General features: G+C 42.2%; 1 protein-coding gene across 4 annotated transcripts in view; it reads right to left on the reverse strand.

Annotated features, from left to right (window-relative positions):
• The window catches only part of birc6 (baculoviral IAP repeat containing 6), a 149,237-nt gene that overhangs the window by 114,244 nt on the left and 13,263 nt on the right, over positions 1 to 21,730 (reverse strand). For all 4 annotated transcript variants that reach the window (XM_035992589.1, XM_035992590.1, XM_031299978.2 and 1 more), the window contains exons 4-19: positions 19,717 to 19,910; positions 17,581 to 17,692; positions 15,073 to 15,155; positions 14,019 to 14,244; positions 12,124 to 12,293; positions 11,335 to 11,393; positions 9,474 to 11,135; positions 6,571 to 6,720; positions 6,205 to 6,430; positions 5,361 to 5,521; positions 5,053 to 5,184; positions 4,748 to 4,879; positions 4,417 to 4,583; positions 2,811 to 2,938; positions 2,268 to 2,429; positions 2,013 to 2,144 (exon numbers count right to left, since the gene is read on the reverse strand). In XM_035992589.1, the coding sequence (XP_035848482.1) occupies positions 2,013 to 2,144; positions 2,268 to 2,429; positions 2,811 to 2,938; positions 4,417 to 4,583; positions 4,748 to 4,879; positions 5,053 to 5,184; positions 5,361 to 5,521; positions 6,205 to 6,430; positions 6,571 to 6,720; positions 9,474 to 11,135; positions 11,335 to 11,393; positions 12,124 to 12,293; positions 14,019 to 14,244; positions 15,073 to 15,155; positions 17,581 to 17,692; positions 19,717 to 19,910 (3,896 nt within the window). The remainder of the gene's footprint in view (positions 1 to 2,012; positions 2,145 to 2,267; positions 2,430 to 2,810; positions 2,939 to 4,416; positions 4,584 to 4,747; positions 4,880 to 5,052; positions 5,185 to 5,360; positions 5,522 to 6,204; positions 6,431 to 6,570; positions 6,721 to 9,473; positions 11,136 to 11,334; positions 11,394 to 12,123; positions 12,294 to 14,018; positions 14,245 to 15,072; positions 15,156 to 17,580; positions 17,693 to 19,716; positions 19,911 to 21,730) is intronic.

Genomic DNA, 21,730 nt, shown 5'->3' on the forward strand with positions numbered 1-21,730 from the left:
TTCAATATACAGGTAATATTCCAATCAGAATATTCAGCATGTGTGCGTTTTGCTGCAATGCATTGCATTTGTCCGTATAAACTGTAGACTGTGTGCAGTGTTGAGGCATTAAGTTACTTTTTAAATTGTATTTCCCAGCAACACTTGGGTGGCGATGGTATTTTTTTTTAAATCCTATAACATTTGCAGTAGTGAACTACTTTGTTCTACTGTATTTATTGGCCCTTCCCCTCCAGCCCAATGTTTCCCCTAGCCAGATGAAACTTTACCATTTCCAGTGATACTGGGGTTGATGCTATAGAGATGCTATAGTGTAGGGCGGCCTAATGCCTTTTTAAATACCTTTCAAGTGCATAGAATACTAAGCTATTAAAATAATAATTGTTGGCATGATTTTATACATCATGTTTTAATGTTACACATACATGTGGATCAGTGAATCCTCAGGGGGAACTGGATCTGTGGATGGCTACCTTAGTGACTACCTTACCTTTTTTTATCCTTTTGCCTTTTCTCTGTTCATCGCCACTTCCTCCCTGTCCTCCTATTACTTGCTGTTTCCACTTATCTTCGATGTACTTGTGAATTTTCTTTTTCTCCTTCCTGTCCTTTAGAGCTGCCCCATCTTTTGTTGTGTATGTATAGTTATGTGTACTGATTAGGGCTTTGACTCCGAACTTCGCTATTCGAATATAATTCAAATATTTAAAAAAATATTGATATTCGAACGTTTTTTAACTTCTCCTGGTTCTCCTCCTCTATAACAACATGAAATCAAGGAGAGGGTTAACTTCTCCTGGTTCTCCTCCTCTATAACAACATGAAATCAAGGAGAGGGTTAACTTCTCCTGCTCCAGATGTCTCAATGTGGTCAGAAAGAACAGGGGAGACACTTAGTTTCTCACTATAACTCTAGAGTCATTACTCACTCTGAAGCTACCGGTAATCCCCGTAACTCTCTCACTCTAACACACACTCCCCCACTCCCCCTCCCCCTCTCCCCCACTCCCACTTCCCCCCCCCCCCCCCCCTCCCCACCCACAGACACGCCGGCTCGACACACACACCAGCGCAAAAGTATAAACATCAGACCACTTGCGTAGGCTATGGTGAAAGCTCCGAACTTCCTGTTGAAAGCATATTGTTTGTGTTCAATCCAGGGTCTGACTTTTAATTTAAAAACCAGTGGTGGCAGTGTGTTTTTCTTCTGACAACATCATTGCACGCCTATTGACTGATACACTGGCCTCTGGTGGACAGAACATATACAGAGTTTGATACCAATATCAGTCTTACTGAAGGCATTTAATGGTCAAAATATTATGAATAAATATTCAAATATATTCAAATATTAAAAAAACAAACAAACTTCAAATATGATTTCTGGGCAAAAGTCAAAGCCCTAGTACTGATGTCCTGTGTATATTTATGTTTTATTCATGCTTTTGTTTCTTCTGTTAAAGCACTTTGTAAGCTGTTGTTTTTAAAAGGTGCTATACAAATAAAGTTATTATTATTATTATTATTATTATTACCACCTATCGGCCAGTTAGCCTATCATCAATGTGTTTTTTTCACAAATAGGCTGATTTATATTTGCTAATAATATGTTGGATTTATGTTAAATTTTTCGAAATCAATTTAACAATTAATTAATTAACAATAATTTGGTGTAACTGATAAAGAAGTTGTGTGTATAAGGTATTAAGGTTGCCATTTAGGAGCCAAGAATGTCACCTCCAGATTGAGACTGAATTCATTCATTCATAAATCATTTTCCCTTTTCAAAGGGTGGTGCCCCCGAGGTGAATTTAAAGCAAGCTAAATTTTGTTAATCATCTATAATTTCCGGAAGTGAGTGTAATCGCTCTACTTAATCTTTGTTCCAATACTGTGAGGACGCCACATATTTTGGTGTCCCAATATTAAGGCATTTACGCTACACAGTCTTAAAGTTCCCATAATGGAAAAGAGCTAAAAGCACCATCACTGAAATCAACCATGCTTCTTACCTGATACAAAGTGCAAGAAAGCGAGCACATTTGTGCGCTATACTCCGGCCAGCCTCAAAGAAACACATCCGCACAATATCCGTTAGCCGTGTTCGGGTTTTTACCAGCAGGCCCTCTCTTCCTTCTCTTAAACTAAAAAGAAGCCACAGGATATACTGTATTACTTGTCTGTAAAATGTCAAAGTGGAAGTAATGTGTGACCTAGATGTCCTAGATGATGCAGTCTTATTTGCTGTGCTGGAGCTTTAGCCCTACCTGCAGGGTCCATTGGAGAAAACCCCAGCCAGCCAGCACAAGATGTCTAGGATGAGGCTTTGGGCGTGCTCCGTGGCCGGGCTGTCCTCGGTCCGCCGACACAGTGCGTCCAGCAGCTTCTCATGGAAGTCTGGGAACTGCAGCATAGCACAGCGTTGGACCCTGAAAAGCACAGAACAACATAAAGACAGTTGGTTAAAAGTTCTTCTGCAATATGTACAGTAGAGACAAAGGCAAGTGTAGACACTGGCCGTGGTTACACTTGTCTTTGTCTCTACTGTTTGTCCTCCGATCATGCCAGGATGCATTATCTGCCAAGCCTGTATGTTCCCAGATCGGATCATGATGGAGACCACATGCCGAGGTGGCCTGGCTCACATTGATTTCGGATCCCAGTGAGGAGTCGACAGCATGTGGGAACCATCCAGACAATTTTATCAAGCGTATGTCTTGTGTAGGTCTTGCTTTGTTAAGTGTTCACCATGAAGACATTTTGACAGTGTAAACAGAACCTGATGACCTGCCCCTCAACAGTAATCTGACCTTTCTTTGGGCATTGACGTCTTCTTAAACCGTCTGATTGTGACTGAAGCTTCCTGCAGCAGGTCACATCCTCGCAGGTTTTCTACTTTTTTCAAAGGTGCAGTTGTTTCGCTTTTCACTGCAGAGACCTACACACACACACACACACACAAATTAAATTGTGTGTCAACGGTCACACACACACACACACACACACAAACGAAATTGTGTGTCAACAGTGGCCTAATTATTCATTTTGCTTTAATGGCTTTACATTACTGATAACAGTTCAACAAACAATGCATTATGACAATTATGACTTTGTATAATTTTGACAGTTTGAAATGTATCTGATTAAATATGTACAATTTTGTTTGTAAAGGATAGGTTCAAAATGTTTCACATCCCTCATATGCACATTGAAACTGTTTTTGCTTGCTGTAATCATTCCTCCTGTTCATCCCTGCCCTGAGGAGATCCCTTCATAAACACGATTCCAATGTAAGTGATGCTGGACAAAACCCACAGTCCTCGTTCTGTGCCAAAAATACATTACTTTAAAAATAAGTTAAGCATTAAGTCTATCTGAAATAAATATGGGTCTTTAGCAGTCTAAGTCAACTCAAGTGAGTATCTTCTAAAGTTACTGTCTTTTTAGGACAGAGTTTCTGCTTAGTGTTACTATAGCTCCTTTCACACAGTCTCTTTGAGGCGGGACTGTAGTGCTTTTAAGCCGCCTCGCCGTCTGTGTCAAAGTTACAAAGACGGAATGGGGGATCAGAGTTGTTGCTCCTTTAAGCCGGCAGCAGAGGTAGTGGCAGAGCCGTAACAGCACCGAACCGACGTCTTTGTGAAAAGTATGATGCAGCATATGTGAGTCGACCCACAGGCAGGTCAAAAAGTGGCAAAGCAGCGTCCTGAGTAGCTGAAGTTATTAACAACTTACAGAAACAATGCATGCAATAGTCCACCTTCTCTTCCACTCACTCTCTCTCAGACAGATACATACGCGGGTGCCGCAGTGCTCAGTCCGTCTATGTCTTCTCTACTGACAACTGTACTCCTAGAATGCATAAAGTTGGCGGTTTGTGGGTCCGGTCGGGTTAGTGTGATTGATTCAACAGCGCGGCTGGCTCACACATTAGACGCCACACTGTTGCATTACATGTTACTCCTCTTTTGCTAGCGAATGCCGGCATGCTATGTGAAGTCACACACTGGGGCAGCATTATGCCGCCTTTGTCTGGTTCTGTGTGAATAAACAAAGGCGGCATAGCAGCAGACCTTCCACTGGGGTGGAACAAGGAAACACTGTCTGGCAAAATATAAAAAGACTGCACTTAATGGACTGTAAATAGAAAGAAACTCACTTGATTTAAATAAGTATTAAAGCCTCATACTAACTTAAGATAAACTTCAGAATATATTCTTGGACCGAACTAGAACTGTGGATTTTGTCCCCCAGCACTTACTTTGGAAGCACACTAGGAGGAAATCTCTTAATGGCCAGTATGAACAGGAGCAATCATTACAGCAATGTTCATATAGGCATGTAAGTTTTGTTTTAAAACAAATGTGAAAAAATATGAACTCATCTCTAAAAAAAGACGAAGCTGTGGATTTGTACCTTGGAGGCCTGAGCCCGTTGCAGCAGGGTAGACAGTGAGTGGGCTTTGGTGCTCTGGGGCTTGGCACTGGGCATCCTCACCACAGGCCGGGGGCTCTCCTCCATGGCCCTGTCACTCACTGCTTTGATGTGAACCAGGAATGAGCGGTACTTGCCTCCTGCCATGCCTGCAGTGGAAAGTGCAACGGGACAACTGAGAAAAACAGACACACTTCATGGAGGATTCTTCATATCATCTTCCTGAGCACAAAAAAGCTAAAGTGTCAGGTTGTGATCAGGTCAGGGATGGGGCAGTGACTTCACAGAAATGTGTTGATGTGACTGTTGTTACCTTTGACCAGCTTGGGGCTGGTGAGGCTGAGCATGCCCGCATGGCCAGAGAGGTCCAGCCCACTGGCCAGCCACACTGGACCACACAGGATGTCCTCCTTGTGGTCCTCTAGGAATGGACACAGCATGGAGCCTACAGCAAACACATGAATAACATCACTTTAATGGAATGCAGCCTTCAAAACCAGGAAAAGACAACACTTGCCATATTATGATATCCAAAGTCTAAGACGATATCCAGTCTCATATCACGATATCAATATAATATCAATATATTGTCCAGCCCTAGCTGGTTGTATTCTTTACCTGATGTCTCTTCTATGTCCATAAACTGGATGTCCTCTGTGAAGTCATGCAAAAGGGGCTGGCCGTTCCTTTCCCCGTTAGCATGGAGGACACTGGAGAGGGGGAAGGAGATCTGTCTGTCCACCGCTGTCTCTGTTACAGACATGAGAGGCCAAATTTAAACATAGATTGTGGTTCCATATTCAAAACGCCCCAATTCATTTTAGCTGCTATTCGAAAGACAAAAGGAACATCTTGAAACACCAAAGTTGCAAAAGAAATATGGTATCCCTGATCAAAAAGAATACATTTCAAAGCAGTGTCCTTACCACTGACTTTGCCCAGCCCGGGTGCTTTGTTCTTCAGTAAAGTGACCTGGATCTGAGGAATGTTGACGATGTTGGCATTCAGGAGGAACTTGAAGTCAACGTGGCCCACCATGCAGGCCTTGGGCAGCACCAGCTCAAACACATGCTCGTCCCAGCTGGAGCTGCAAAGACAATGCAGGTCACCAAATTAGGGATCGACCAATACTGGTTTTTCAAGGCCGATACCGATTATTAGTATTTAATGAAACCGATAACCGATATTTGGAACAGATATGCATTTACAGTAAAAATGAAAATCAAGTTCAAATCAAGTCAAAATGTAGCCTATTTTCCTATGTTTTTGTGTCTGAGTGACTGATGAGAACAACAACCTTTGACATTGGTCCAGTAGCGGTGAAACAAGCTACAATGTAAGTTCCTACTAATGAATATAGTGAATGAAATATGATAATCTTAAGATTTGTGTAGAACAGTAAGAGGCTAAAATGTAAGACCCTACAACTATCTAAACATGGGGGCAGCTAAGTGGAAATTTTTTTAATTTTAAACTCATGGAAAGGAGAAGATCTCTTTAAAAAGTTGTTGCTGCTAGCAAGAAAGCCATCATGTGGAAATGGCTGCAGACAAACCCTCCAAAATGACTGGACTGTAATTATCAATGAAATAAACAGTATGGAGAAATTGCCCTTTACCTTAAAACTATGAGGTCAATATGTGAAATACTAAAATAAATTGACTACATATGTGTGCCTATAACCCATTACATAGGACAGTGAAAGATCAACTACTGTTGCCCATATTACCCATTCCTTTTGCCTGAAAATACCAATAAAGTCAAAGCTACCCGTCAGTCTGAAGCTTCCAGGTGCGGGTGTGTTGGGCTGCATCTCCGTGATGCTGCTGGTGAAGGTGCTGTGGGTGGCGGCGCTGCTGCTGCTCTTGCTGCACCTCCACCCAGCACGGTGGCACTGTGGCCGAGAAGCGCGGGGTCAACGTCTCGAAGCGTGTCAGCTCCACTAGTGACATGAGGCTCTCTGTGGTCAGCGGTTGGTCCACCAGGAGGTCCACTCCTGCACAAGTTGGGGGACAGTTGTGAAACATCAGAATAACAGAATCACTGGGGCAAAAAATGTACAATCAGACCATGTGGTCTGCAATGCCAACCCACTGTGGGGAATGAATGACCGAGTGTGTCTTGTGTCAGTTTTACCTGTGATCCCAGGACTAGAGGGGTTGGAGCAGGGCTTGGCCCCCTCAAGCAGCAGTTCAGCCCCTTTAGAAAGGGGGCCATCAATAAACATGTCTCCATCATCTATATCATCACACACACCTCCAATTTGAAGGAAATGAAGTTCTCCACCTTGAGAAGGGGAAAGAAACATAATTAATACATACAAATTCTTTCACTTTTATTTCAACACTAACCTCAGTTCATTTATTTACATTTTACAGTATACAGTTGAAGTAAGTTTACAATGTCAACTCATCTGACTGCAGGTGCTGAACCACAACAATATATGGATACAATGAGTTATATAAACTGATTTGCCATAAAGATATGTTGAGAAAACATCATCATCATTCATCAGTGCAAGTTCAAGGAGAATTCCGGTCGATTCCAACCTGTAGCTCTGTTGTTTGTAAATTAGGAGTACTGTCAGTAGCGAGAAAAACGAAACCAATCGGTGCTGCCTACACCGAGTTATCCTCCTGCTAGAGTTAGCACCCAACAGGCTTAAACAGGGCTTAAACAGGGCAAGTTTTAAACGTGTTTTTAGCCTCTAAACATGCTCGAAATGCCATTACAAGTGCTTAGCCATGTGCAGTTATTCCTTCCAAGGGAACACAGCGAATTTGACTGCAGTAGATGTGACAGAAAGCCATAAAAGTTGTGTTAATCCATACCTCTGTTTATTTCCTGGTTTATGGTGAAGCCCACACTAGTCGAATGCCGATCTCATACAATCCAATATTCCAAAATGTAAGAGGTTCTTTCCATAATAATGCGTATGTATCAACAAGCTGTAACCTGACACTACAGTGGAGCGAGCAGAGCTGCAGTTCAAGAGTTCAACAGCTAGGTAACCTAGCAACGGCAGCAGGGGAGGAGCTCACAGAGCTGACAGACGGAGCTCGGAGTTAGATCAGGACTAATATGAGAAAATGGTTCCAGTTTGTGCCTTTCCACATTGCGGCAACCAAATGAAGAGATATTTGAGCTTGAGCTTTCACCGTCTACCCCTCCGCAACCTGGAGATTTTACAGTTGTGGCTGGTTGCACGTGATGCGGGTACATGATGCTCGTGTGGATAGAAAGCCTGTGCTGTAAGGAATGGGATCTCATCCAGCCTGGTCTGGATGGGTCCCCAGATAACGGACATGGTTTCGCCCATACACAGAGGTTTCCCCATCTGATCTATAAGGATGTTCTGGAAGCGTTTTTTTTGTTTGTCCATAAAGTAAATTGGAAGAAGCGGCCTAAACCGGACGGACCTGACGGCCAGCTGTCTAATGAGTGAGTACAACAGGCTGTCGTGACTCTGTCCTAGCTTAGATACATTTGTTGTAAATACACATTCAAAACAATAATCAAAACACACCTCTTCAGATTAGCTTTCCACATACAATAATCTTACATTTCTCACCTGATAGTTACTGGTTTTATTGTTTTTAATTGCTTCTAAATATGCTTGTTGTATGTGTTGGTTTTATTACTTATCTGTTTTTAATGTGCTATATGTGCTGGTTTTTACTGTAAAGTATCTTTGAGTACGATGAAAAGCCCTCTATAAATGAAATGTATTATTATTTATTATAAGTAAATGCGTCACTTCTTTAGTGAAATAACCAAAGCTCACCCTTCCTCCCCCCCAGCCAATGCAGACTCGTGGCCTACCGGGTGATTCTGGAGTGGGTTCTGAGAGGAGAGCCCCTTGGCCGTGGCACCAGAAGAACATTGCCTACCTGTGTTGTAGCAGTGATCAGACCAGAGTACCCCTCCCCCACTGGAAGTTACACAGGATTCAAAGAGGCAGAGGACATTTTCTGAGTCTAATAATATGATTTCTAGTAATACTTGGTATTGCCATTACTAGGAATAAACAAAGCAACTGCACAGTTCTATTAGGAAAAAGTGTTGTACAAGTAAATTGTAAGAATAAATAAATTGTAAGAATAAGTACATTGTACAGTTCTATAATATATTGCTGCACCTGTCTGTTATCAGTGGTTTTATAATATAACAGTACACATTACATTTGTGCTTTTGTGTCTTTACTTCAACAACAAAAAGGAAATTACAATATCACAATCTAGACACAATCAATGTAAAGTATGTAGAGTGCAGTGTGTGGTTTTATACATAATCATGCTACACACAACTGTGAAATCTCCCGGTTGCGGAGGGGTAGACGGTGAAAGCTCAAGCTCAAATATCTCTTCATTTGGTTGCCGCAATGTAGAAAGGCACAAACTGGAACCATTTTCTCATATTAGTCCTGATCTAACTCCAAGCTCCGTCTGTCAGCTCTGTGAGCTCCTCCCCTGCTGCCGTTGCTAGGTTACCTAGCTGTTGAACTCTTGAACTGCAGCTCTGCTCTCTCCACTGTGGTGTCAGGTTACAGCTTGTTGATACATACGCGTTACTATGTAAAGAACCTCTTACATTTTGGAATATTGGATTGTATGAGATCGGCATTCGACTAGTGTGGGCTTCACCATAAACCAGGAAATAAACAGAGGTATGGATTAACACAACTTTTATGCCTTTCTGTCACATCTACTGCAGTCAAATTCGCTGTGTTCCCTTGGAAGGAATAACTGCACATGGCTAAGCACTTGTAATGGCATTTCGAGCATGTTTAGAGGCTAAAAACACGTTTAAAACTTGCCCTGTTTAAGCCTGTTGGGTGCTAACTCTAGCAGGAGGATAACTCGGTGTAGGCAGCACCGATTGGTTTCGTTTTTCTCGCTACTGACAGTACTCCTAATTTACAAACAACAGAGCTACGGGTTGGAATCGACCGGAATTCTCCTTTAAAGCCAGCCTATGCATCCCAGTAGTCAACAGTGCTGCTGTCTGCAGGGAAACGGGTCCAGGAAGGATGCACTCACCTTTGGTACAGGCACAAAGGCGGTCGGTCCCAGAGCAATAGGTAACTGAGACAAAGGGGTCTGTCTCCTCTGCTGAGCCCTCCTTTATAGGCGGCTCCACCTTGGCCAGGACCTCCAACGTGGACAGGTCCAGTATCATAATGTACCCAGCCTGTGTGGTGACCACTAGGTGGCCCAGGCCAGTCACATCTAACCGCTTGCACTCTTTGTGGCCCCAGGCAGAGGCCGAGGGGCAGGTGACCGTAGCGCTGCTGCTAGTTGTGGCTGCTCCACATGCAGTCCCAGTTCCAGAGGCAGCAGAGCCAGCCGGGCCCGCTCCGAACCCAGAGGAGCCATTTTTGGACCCGGAGGAGTGAGCCTCCTCAGGAGCCTCTTCACTGTCATCCTCCCTGCTATCAAGCACATCTGGAGGAAGCAAAATGAGAGAGGTGATGGCATCAGAGGGGTCCCAGATCTGTTGCACCTTGACAGGTTCCTCGTCCAAGGTGACAATACGTGTGGAGTAGTTGAGCTTGTAGAGTGCAAGATAGCCTCCACTCCCACCACTTGGGGTCTTCTGCTGCTGCTGCTGGTCTCCCGGGGGCAGAATGAGGGGGGTCTGAGGTGGTGACCCCCCTGAGTGGTGGCCTTCCACCCCATTGGCCACTGAGTGGAGAGGGTCTCCTTTGCGCTGGCTGCAGAGGGCAGAGTGCAGGCGGTTGAGATTGTTGAGGGCCTCCACTTGGTTTGTAGCACTCAGAGATTCAGCGCCGCATGGTTGCAGGCCCACCAGAAGGTGCACACCATCCCAGCAGGGCGTGATAGAGTCCACATAAAGATTCTCCTCTTCCAGCTGTTTGGGCAGCCTCAAGCACTGCACCAGTGCTCCAGGTCGAGGCGGGGCGGACGCAGTTGCTGCAGCCAGTGTGCTCCATTTGTCCATGTGACCGTCTAACCCTGCCAGATTAGTTGCTACATCAGCAAACTGCTGAATGTAAGTGATGGGTGGATCCTGAAGAAGAAGCTGCTCGTGTGTGTCAAACTCCATCTCTATAATCTGTGGCACAGTGAAGCCCTCCTCGTGGAGCCCCTTGCTCATTAGGTTGTTCATTTGGGCAAACACCTGCCCTGAGGACTTGTCATCCACCTCTCTGATACTGTACAGCAGCAGCACGGGTATAGTCCTGCGCACAGCCGGCAGAGAAGAGGGGCTTGGTGGATGGGAACCTACTAGGTTAGAGAAGCCCTGCTCCTGGGCTGCAGTCTGGGGGTTGCAGGTCTCTATCTCCATGGGGCCCTGGTCCTGTAGAGGCCCAGGGTGGGAGGGGTCAGGGCCCTGAGTCCTAAGGGGACCATCTGTGGTCCTGCGTGTTGTAGCTGGGGCTGTGGGTGGGGGTCCAGCCATGGGGGTGCTGGATGCTGAGCGGTAGCTGAGCAGGCCTCCGGCCAGCAGGCAGGGGAAGGGAATGTTGTGGTGGTCAGAGACCTTGTCCTTTGCTTTGGCCTGGCTATGGGCCTTGGTTTGGTTTAGTGAAGGGTTGGCACCCAATTCCTCCAGGTCCTTGACCGTGTCCTCCAGCACACTGGCCACCACCTCCCACTGGAGCTTCTCTGGCTGCTGGAGCACACTCAGAGACGTCACCCCCAGGCTGACATCCATGCCCTCCCACTGGGACTGCTGGCCTGGAACAAGAGAGGCAAGAGAACAGGTCGGAGGTCTTTCCTGTCTAGAACCTGACACCAATGATGGTAAATTCTATTTCAATGAGGCCTAACATGAAGAGACGTGTGTTTTTAAATATATCCACGTAGCTTCAGATACGGTCTATCCAAATCCGAACAACAAGGAAATGACAAACAGGGAAAATTCAAGTCTTCATACCTGTAACGGACTCTGATCGGGAATGCTCATCACTGTCTGAATCCTCCAACTGGTCATCACTGGAAAATAATTAATGGTTAAAAACACGACTAACATGATAACTACAAACTGAGAACTGTAACTCATTCATTGACACACACAACAGAGTTTTCCCTCGGTTCGTGGAAGACTTCCACGTATTTGGCAGGGGGTTTAGGGGTCCTTCCTGGAGAAAATGGGACTTTTTTTTATTTAAAAAAAAAAATTTCACATCATCTTGGACCATTATTATTACCACCATATCTGTGTCTAAAACGTTGGAAAAGCTGAAGCAGGTGATAATTAAATAACACAAATAAAAAAGCAAAAACTTGCTAGTTCAACTAGTTAGTTTTGATGCTCACATTGATTTTACATTAATTTCAGCTTAGATGGTGCCCAAAACGGCTAGGGCCTAAGCCTTATAGGGAAATGCCTGCACAACATTCCTACAGAAGAAGTACAGAGTGGCTGGGTCGCAGTTTGTGGCCACTCTCTTTCCAGTCATCCACGCTTTTGTTGTTGATGTTATTGTTTATGAAAAGATACAATATAATTCGCTGACATGTCCATGCTATGGAGAAGTTACTCACTAACTGTTTAAGTACATTCTATCAAATGTCCATGCAAAAACTCCAGTTGCCCGGCAACAACCATAGACTCAGGACAGGAAGTTGTCTTGCGCTGTCTGTGTGTGTGTGTGTGTGTGTGTGTGTGTGTGTGTGTGTGTGTGTGTGTGTGTGTGTGTGTGTGTGTGTGTGTGTTTTTCACCTGTCTCCCTCTAGCTTGGGCAGGTCAGAGCAGGAGGATGACTCCTCGAGCCATGCCAGAGTTGGTCTCCGAGACTCGGTGAGTGTCTGCTGGCTCTGTTCACCACCACACAGAATCAGCTGCCTCAGGATGGCCGGGTCGTACGGATTGATGTCAAACTTCAAGTGCACCTGTTCAACACACAATTGCACACTCTTGAATCTGGGGTCAATATAGCAACATTTACTGTCTGACACCTAGGGCTGTCCCAGGCTGTTTTTCCCTCCGGTCTGTCTATCGATTTCAGCACCTAGGACAGCGCCGCACCTAGGCCTACAAACACTAAGGATTTACAATACTGGGAAAAAAAACGGACATTGCAATATATTTTTTCCTGCGTTATGACTTGACTAGCTGTTTTTGGAAATAATAAAGCATTACTTAAATTACTGGGGTGATTTGGTAGTGGAGTGCATCTGCATAGAAAATAAAAATAGAAGAACGTTTTCTTTCTTTGTTGAACTTTAATGCTTTACAAAGACAAAAGCAAGTAAGTGCTTTGACTACTCTTCTGATGTAATTTTGGAGAGGGAAATTATGTAGTTAAATACACTGGTTGACTCACATGGCACCACTGTATTTATATAATACTCTACTATCAATCCAGGATAAAGTCATTGATATTAATAATGCACGCATGTTGCTTCCCCGAAAATAAAGGGGCTCCATTATGTTGCCCCTTTTTGTCACTCAATCATTTTCAGGTTGTTTGACTGCTGCTTTGTTTGTTTGATAAATTGATCAACATTGATTGTGATTGGTGATTGGCTGTGCATGCAGAGCCTGCATGTGTTCAAAATTTGTTTATTAGAATAAACCCCTTGAGATGTATCATCTCGTTTTCGAGGGGGCCATGTCATGCACTAGCAACAAACTATGAATCCAAGAAGTCTTAAAATCAGTGTGATTTACATCTAACTCAATTAGATTTAGCCTGGCTACTAGCTGGTAGCCAGCTTCTAGTCTGGTAACTCTGCGGTGAAGAATGAGGAGAGGAGACGTCGTGACAACGTTGCATTAATCAGGTGCTTTATTTCATCTTTGCAGCAAACACACACTGACTACTGTAGCTTCACTACCCATGGAAAAGCATGTGCATCACTGTGTCTGCTGCACCTGTCGCTTACAATACTTCTCTACGCACACACGGGAGAGCCTCACTTCCCCTAACAAACCCGTCAGACCACGTCACATACACACGTTGCCCACATGACCACCTGTCTTAAAGGGAAAGGGTCGGCCGGTGACATTAGACGTGGAAAATGAAAACCATGCAAGTTTTCCTTTTTGTATCAAGCAGCAAAAAAAAGTTGTAGTGTATACATCACACGTCCTGTGATGCGACACTGGACATGATGTCAATGCTGAAACAAAATATCTTGCAGTCCTAACACACACATTACAATTATTCTAACATTCAGTATTATAATGAATGTTGATGCATATGTAGGATTACTATTCCTTATTTCATGGGCTAGTCTATATGAATGGGCTATAATGTACACATATACATACATACATATATATATATATATATATATATATATATATATATATATACATATATATATATATATATACATATATATATATATCTATATATATATATATATATATATATATATATATATATATATAGTATATGCATTGCAAAAATAATAATAATAATAATAATAATAATAATAATAATAATAAAAAGAAAATAAGGAAAGGAGGGAAAAGGAAGGAAGCATACTGGTTTGGATGTCGATTATCGCAGTTTTGAAGTATTGGTCAGTCCTACTGACACCAATATCTTTAAAAGTGGAACACAGGACAGGTGATACAGTCTCACGCATTCCGTTAGATTCTCTGACCTTCATCATTTTGGAGACATCCCAGATGCAGATCTTGCCCCTCTTGGTGGCAGCAGCCAGAAACTGCGGGCAGCTGCCGAAGCCATAGCAAGCGATCTTGTCCAAACTATCGAGGCTGTTGGGAAACTGGGCAGGGCTGGTTGCCAGTGTCACTGACAGCGGCACGTTCTGTGTGTGCTCGCCCTTCACAAAGGGACAATTGGGAGAATGTCGCTCATGTTCGGACCTGGGGGCAGTGGAGAAATGTTGGTCATCATTGATATGATATAGTAGCTCAAGCAGAATTAAAGCTGCAAGCAGCGATGAACAGATCCCCGCCCCTCCCAGCATATGGAGGGTACTAGCGGGATGCCGGTTGCTGTTACACTTACATTCCTTCACAATTTAGGGTCACATTCCTGGGAGGATTATGCCAACCAAATATGAGACAAAACCGGTAAACCCCCTGGGAGGATTGCATAAAATACATGACTTCCTTTTGGGCAGCGCTAATTAAAGTAAATATGTCCGAAATGATGAGAGCAATGTGGGTACCAAATTTCGTGAATATCACAGCAACTTTGTCCAAATTATGGCATTCCACGCATTAGGGGGTGCTATGGAGCCCACTAAATACGCATGAACCAAATTGCTATATAGCCAAAATGCAATATCAAATCAAAATTACTAGTTTGAATATGGCTGCAAAGTTTTGTCTTCAAACATGTGTTTGTAAAATGAAAATCAAGACACAAAATGCAAGATGGCTTACTGATATGTCCTAAAGATGAGCACAATGTTCCCACCAAATTTCGTGAACATCAAAGGAACTTTATCCCAACCTTGGTGTGCATTTGGGGGTGCTACGACGCCCACTGGCCACGCCTAGGCCATATCCCTGCAAAGATTTTCACCATGTCTGACATGTGTGCCAATTTTTGTGAGTTTTCGAGCATCCCAAGCCTCTCAAAAACGCAGCAGAAAAATTATCTGTTTAGAAACAATAGGTCCCTGGCACTGACCATTGGGCCCTGGCACTTTGGTGCTTGGGCCCTAATTAGTTATCTCTACTCACCAGGGCTCATCAGTAGGTTCCCAACAGACCAGACACACACTGCAGGTGAAACACATGGCTCTGTCATCCCCTGTTGAGGCAGGCTGTGGAAAGACAGGAGGGAACAGTATAGCTTAAACACTTACACAGCTCCATTCCACATTGTCCGTTTTTATTCTTCCTGAGTTTGCACAGCAGGTGTAAAAACAAGGCAAACCAGCAATGATATTACATTATTGTAAATTATAATTGTCTGGACCAAGATGGCGGAGCGAGTTTCAGTGTCTCACCACATTCTGCATATTAGTAGTTATCTGCCCATTTGGTTCAAGCCTGCTCACTAAGAAGAGTCTTGCATACATATCATAGAGCTGACAAGAACTTTTGAACATTGGATTTCATAACTCGGACGAGACAAGACGTAGGAGGCTACCAACACAGAAAGGCGGCAAAGAGAGGAGGGTTAAGTGCTAAGCTAAAGCTACTTCATCAGCTGATATTACCCAGCATTTCCCCCGCAATGTACGGTGTCTGGCGAAGAAAATAATTGAGCTGTGGCAGCGGATCATCACTACCAATTGAGCTAAGGGGGGCGCTACGTCCTCTGGGAGGACAGAACAGCAGGTGACTCCAGTAAGAGGTGGGAGCATTTCAGGCATTGTTAGCCAGCACATGCTGGCTTTTTGCCTGTGTCATGCGTAGTTGCCTGGCAGATGAAATTATCAACGCCAAAAATGTCTATTGGGAAATATGCCAAATAAATAAATAATGAATTAATAGCATAACAGTATGTAACTATTTTACCTTAACATAATAGCTTCAAAACCAATTTGATGCTACACTGACTGGTGCTGCTGTCATTGCCACTCTGCGCTGCAGACACCTGTTCTTCTTGTAACTTTGGCGAGCCGGTACGATCTCTCAGGAGAAGTTTGTAATGCTTTACGACACTACCACTGATTTGGATAGTGTGGAATATGGATCATATTTGGATCATATTCTGATGTAAGGAAAGGTCTAGCTTAAACTCTGGTCCACTTATGTAAACAAACCTAGGTACACAGACAATGCTATAATCGAGAGTCACTGCTAACTTAGAATAGCTTATAGTTAAGTTTAGACCCTTTATCCACCCAGGGAGTTCTCATCTACGGTTGTGACTAAGGGTTTAAATTAACTTTTATCTCAATACATTATTATATATCAATACTATGGACAACTAGACAATATTTGCTGATATCTGCCACAATAAGATTTTGATTCAATTTAGGGGCCAGCAATCAATATGAAACATTATCATATGGCCATTTAACTCATTTACTATCATATCACAAAAAGCAACTAAAATATGATCTGACAGCTTTATTACCGAGCTCTTCCAGACATTTAAATGAAAAACAAACTTCTTTTAACACATTTTTAATTAAAAATAAACAAAAAGTGGGAATTTCAAAGTAATATCGCATCATAAACATGAGGATATGTATCAATATTTTCACTTGCATCTATTGGATCATTGAAATGATATATTGATCCAGATCAATGTATCTTTACACCCGTGGTTGTGACTGCAACATATACCTACCTACCTTTCAGCAACAAGGCAATTCAAAGTACTTTACATGAAATATTAAAGAGCAATTAAAAATGGTCATGAAAATAAAACAGGCTAAAAAAGATTATACAAAGACTATAGAGAATAAAAGTTACAGTGAGTAAGAAATGAATAATTATTCAATTTAATAGGTTGTAGGGATGGGTTTGGGAGGAGAGAGAGAGGGGTTTTATTTTTATTTTTGTTTAATTTATTTAGAGTGTAACATATTCTAATAAATTAACATCATGTTCTAAGTACATAGGATAAATAGGTTTGACAATATTTTTTACAACTGAAATTAATTGTTTTGTAATTATAGAGGGAAAGTACCAACAAAAAGGTACCGTTGGGTAACGGAACCAAATTTCAGGTATCGGTACCCATATTGGTTCAGTAGTAGCCTAAACAACGCATGTTTAATTTGAAGTTGAATTCATTATGTATGTATGTATGTATGTGTGTATGTGTGTATGTATGTGTGTATGTGTGTGTGTGTATTTCTTTTTTTTGTTCATGACAGCGATGGTACCGTCAGTTAACCTTCTATGTTGCATCTTCAAAAGTGACACTGAATTTGAAACAGCACATTGTAATTTCTGCATCTATTATCAAAGTATTTATTAGTAATACAGTGGAAATTTGTAGAAATGTGAATATTTGGTTAGCATGTTGATTTACGGTGTGTGCCCCTAAATTTTCTGGTTGCGCCCCTAAAATTTTCAGTTGGGGGCCACTGTGCTCCTAGTGAAAAAAGTTAGTCTGGAGCCCTGCATTGAGGCTGTCCAGCACAAGGGATGTCTGAGACCTCTCAGCCCGGCTACAGACTGTTTGTCCTCCTCCCCTCTAATGTGAATGTGCATTAGGGTAAACAGAGATATAAGCTAAGGATATGCCTACAGACTGATGTGCCCCTTAGTTCTCTGAGAACCTACCTGATGGTAAAACCCTGCTTGAGCCATTGGGTCAGGCTGAGCCCACCTGTACCCAGCATGTGGCCACGATGTAAAAGTCTCCCTCCTGTTGGCCTCGCTGTACATCAAAGATCTGTAGAGAACAACACATTTTAGAAACATGTTTACATGTTGTGTCATAGATAGCCCTCAAGAATCCTAACAACCCATGACAAAATGCTATTAAAATGCTACTTGTAAAGGGAACACTAAATGTTGTATTCTGATTGGCATGGCTGGCCCAAGGGAGCCCCTTATTGCTGGTGTCATGGAGAAAAATAATAATAATTAGTGTGCACAAATTAATAAATCTCTCTCTTAAATGATTACACACAACTACCTTAACTGTTCTCTTTGGTGACTTAAAGTGTTCACACTGGGGGTAGGCAATGTGGGTGAGGTGGCCCTAAAACAATATATATTTGGGATATTCTTGATTAATATAACAGAAAACTGAACAATATTTTATTATTAATTTTAACATACAATTGAAAAAAAGTAAGTGTTATTGTTTTATATGTCAGCATAAACGGCAACAGTTTACCTTCAAATATAGAAGTAAAAACTGAAAAAAAAAAGTTAAAATGTAAACAGTACAACAAAGTGCACATCTAAACAGTTGCCAGATGAACAGGCAACTGCGTCAACAAGTCGGAATATTGCCATTATCACAATGAGAATCTTTTCATTTCATATCTTTATACTACGGAGCCCCCCCACTTTCTGGTGCACACGAGAATCCAATCTGAGTAGCAGTCAGAACGGCTGCCGAGGAGGTATTCATCTTCCTGAAAATGCAACAGAATGTACCTGATGGTGTCATCAACAAACTTAAAGATGATAAGGCAATTGTTAACCGATTTCATGCTGTGAATGTGAAATATTAAAGTGATGGTTTGGAGTAATTTCACCCTAGGGTCCTTTGCACCATGACCTCGAGCCAAACAACCCCCCAGAAGCTTTTTTCACCTGGATCGAACATTGGGCGAGTTAGCGTTATCAGCTGGTTAGCTTAGTGCAGACACTAACGGATCCAGGTTTGTATCTCGTAAATGACCCCACTAATAATGCCTGAATGATACCAAACTAGTCTACAAATTACAACACCGAAAAGAGATACAACAAAAATATTTATTAATTTAATGATTAAATAAGGTAGTGTCTCCAAACTTACCTCAATTATAACCTGTCTCCTGCTAGTTGTACTACAGCACTTACTTTTAAAAAATAAGTTCAATTAATAAATATTTTTGTTTTTGTATCTCTTTTCTCTTACTGCCTGGTAGCAGTAGCAGCAGAGAGCAGAAGCCAGCAGGTAAGTGTTATTTAAACAAACTCCTGGTGTAGTTACAAACTTTCCAATCCATCTTTTTATGAGTACAGAAACTATTTGTACTACTGTAGAAGTTTGGTATCATTCCGGGCAGTATTAGTGGTGTAATTTACCCCACTAAGCTAACCAGCTGATAACGCTAACTCCACCAACGTTATAAGGGAAAAAAGCTTATGGGGGGTTGTTTGGCTCGAGGTCAAGGTGCAAAGCAGCCTAGGGTGAAATTACTCCCAACCATCACTTTAGCAGTATTTTGACAGCATTTGCTAGCCTTAGATTGGTTTCTCTTTAGCACAAGATCATTTTGCGTGCTCACAAAAAAGTATCCCGCGCACACCAGAAAGTTTGTCGTGCGCACTAGAAAGAAAAAAAAAATCCCAAAGTCCCTTTAGGTGCTCCGTATGATATTAAAAAGTATAGGGGTATTATTATTATGATATGACACGGTGACATGGTGCAACACCACCATGTCACCGAGTCATCTCTTCCAACGTGCTCATCGACTTCAGGAAAACCAATGACGGTATGAAGACAGAAGAGTGGCAAGAGGCAACAAAAAAAGGTGGTCTAAAATACTGAAAAACCAACCAACTCCACTGCTGGTGCACAACTTATTGCCTACACCATGGTTTCACAGCTAAATATAACATGTTCATAGTACAGTGATGCTTAGAAATGCTGCATTTAGAACCATTATCTCCCTGAAGAGGATCTTGTGATGTTTAACTGTTCCGTTGTTCGATTCTTCAGTAACCAAAGCATTATTTGTTCCCCTGCTTGCTCACCTATCTACAGAGCGCCCAGGGCCCACCCCGAGCTCAGGCCTGGCGCTTGACAAAAGGTAGGAGAGCCTGTCCATGATGGATGAGGCCACAGACAAGGCAGCTACGTTCTGGTTTATCTTCTTCAGCTCATTGACGATAGCGCTGGCCACCAACCTCAGCACGTGGTGGGGAAGATGGAAGGTCACTGTCGCCCACTGAAAGAACCAAGGAGTTAAACATAAAGAAAGTAATAGAATTAGTAGATCAGAAAGACATAGAAGCATAAATCAAATTGTCAATGTTCTAAAGCAGACACTGGTATGAGTTCATTCCAGTTAGTGTTACCATTCAGTGTTTCCCATACATAGGTTCTACTTGGGCACACCGCCCAGGTAGATTGAGACCTGCCCAGCTAGATCAAATTTAAATTACTATTACTTATTACTACTATTTTTTCTTTTTTTATTCTTTTTTTTTTTTTTTTTTAAATCAGAAGAAATGTATTACACTGAAGAAAAGGAAGTTTGGCAAATCATTGCTCCTAGATTGCCAAGATGATGCACGCTCCATTCCAGTTGGTGACCTGATGCCAAGCGGCAAAAAAAACAACAACCACAGGCCAAAACTAAAGAAGAAGAGGAGGAAGCATAATGACTCATAGTGTCATGGAAACACCTGCTGCAGGCTCTGTCACCATGGTAACAGACAATAACCACCCTGACGACGGTGGTGATGAAGCTAACGTTACACACATTTGGCCATAAAGTTCATAATCTTTTACAAAAAAACTTTTACTCTTCTAATACTTAAGTACATTTAATATCAGAAAATTGCTATGGATACTTACGTACTGTAAATATCAGATACTTTAAGACTTGTACTCAAGTAATATACTAAAAGGAGACTTTAAGTTCTACCAAAGTCATTTTCTGGTAACATACTTGTACTTTTACTCAAGTATTGCTTTCGAGTACTCGAAGACTGCTGATAACCCGTAGAAATGCTGCGGCCACGCTGCTGTGAAAGCTCCCCGAACACCATTTATCAGTCTGGTTGTTACCCCTCTCCGTGGCAGTCTCCTCCGCTCCATTCCTTTATATCGGAGCTAACCGGAGCTAACCGAGACTTCAGGTCCCGTTCTCCGTGTTTTCATTACCCGATTTATGGACTCGAGCCCAAATAAACACTGACTTTTTATTACATTGGCTGAAAAGGTTTGAAACTACAATTCAGAGTTGTTTGACTGACTGAAATCTGATCAGATGAGATCTTAATGAGTACAACACAGACATGTATAGTACAAAACAGTTGTTTAGGATCCCCAAAACAAGGATTAAAAACACTTCATAAAAACTATGAACAAACTAAAAAAAATGAACAAGAATTAACTTTAGATAGCCCTAGTCTTACATGACTTAACAGGCGTTAGGAGGAGACGGTGTTGAGATTTATAACATGTAACTTATGGCTGTATGGATCATAGTATAGTATTAAGGGTTAAGTTGTGGATACATTTCAAATTTGGGCTCCGGGTAACCAGGTATTTTATCTGCTGAACCATAACATTTGACAAACCAACCAGATTTAGTTGATATAGCACATCATGCCTACACTTCATCTGTATCATCTTGTAGTCTGATTTGTTTAGTATGTAAATAGTTCTTTATTTCTAAATTCTGTTAATCCTTTTCAATAAATAGTTCATACATCTTCATTTGACTAGTTTATTACTAAACCCAGCCACCCAACCAAGTAAACTCTCAACTTGTGAGAAATACTGCTATTACACAGTAATGCAGCTGCAAGAAGGAACACGTTCCTTTGTTCACATTCAAGCAAGCGCTCACACACCTGCATTTTTGGATTGATAGAAAATCAAGAGATTTCAGGTTTAATATTAGGCTACCACTCAACAGCTTAGTTTTGGGTGTGGAAGATTGTGGTTAGTTGGGACATAAAACTAAAAAGGACAGAAAAGGATGCATTTAGTTGCATTTAGTAATAGCATTTTAGGGGTGTACCACAAGCAAAATTC

Source organism: Sander lucioperca, chromosome 15 (assembly GCF_008315115.2).
Source record: "Sander lucioperca isolate FBNREF2018 chromosome 15, SLUC_FBN_1.2, whole genome shotgun sequence".
NCBI classification, from domain to species: Eukaryota; Metazoa; Chordata; class Actinopteri; order Perciformes; family Percidae; genus Sander; species Sander lucioperca.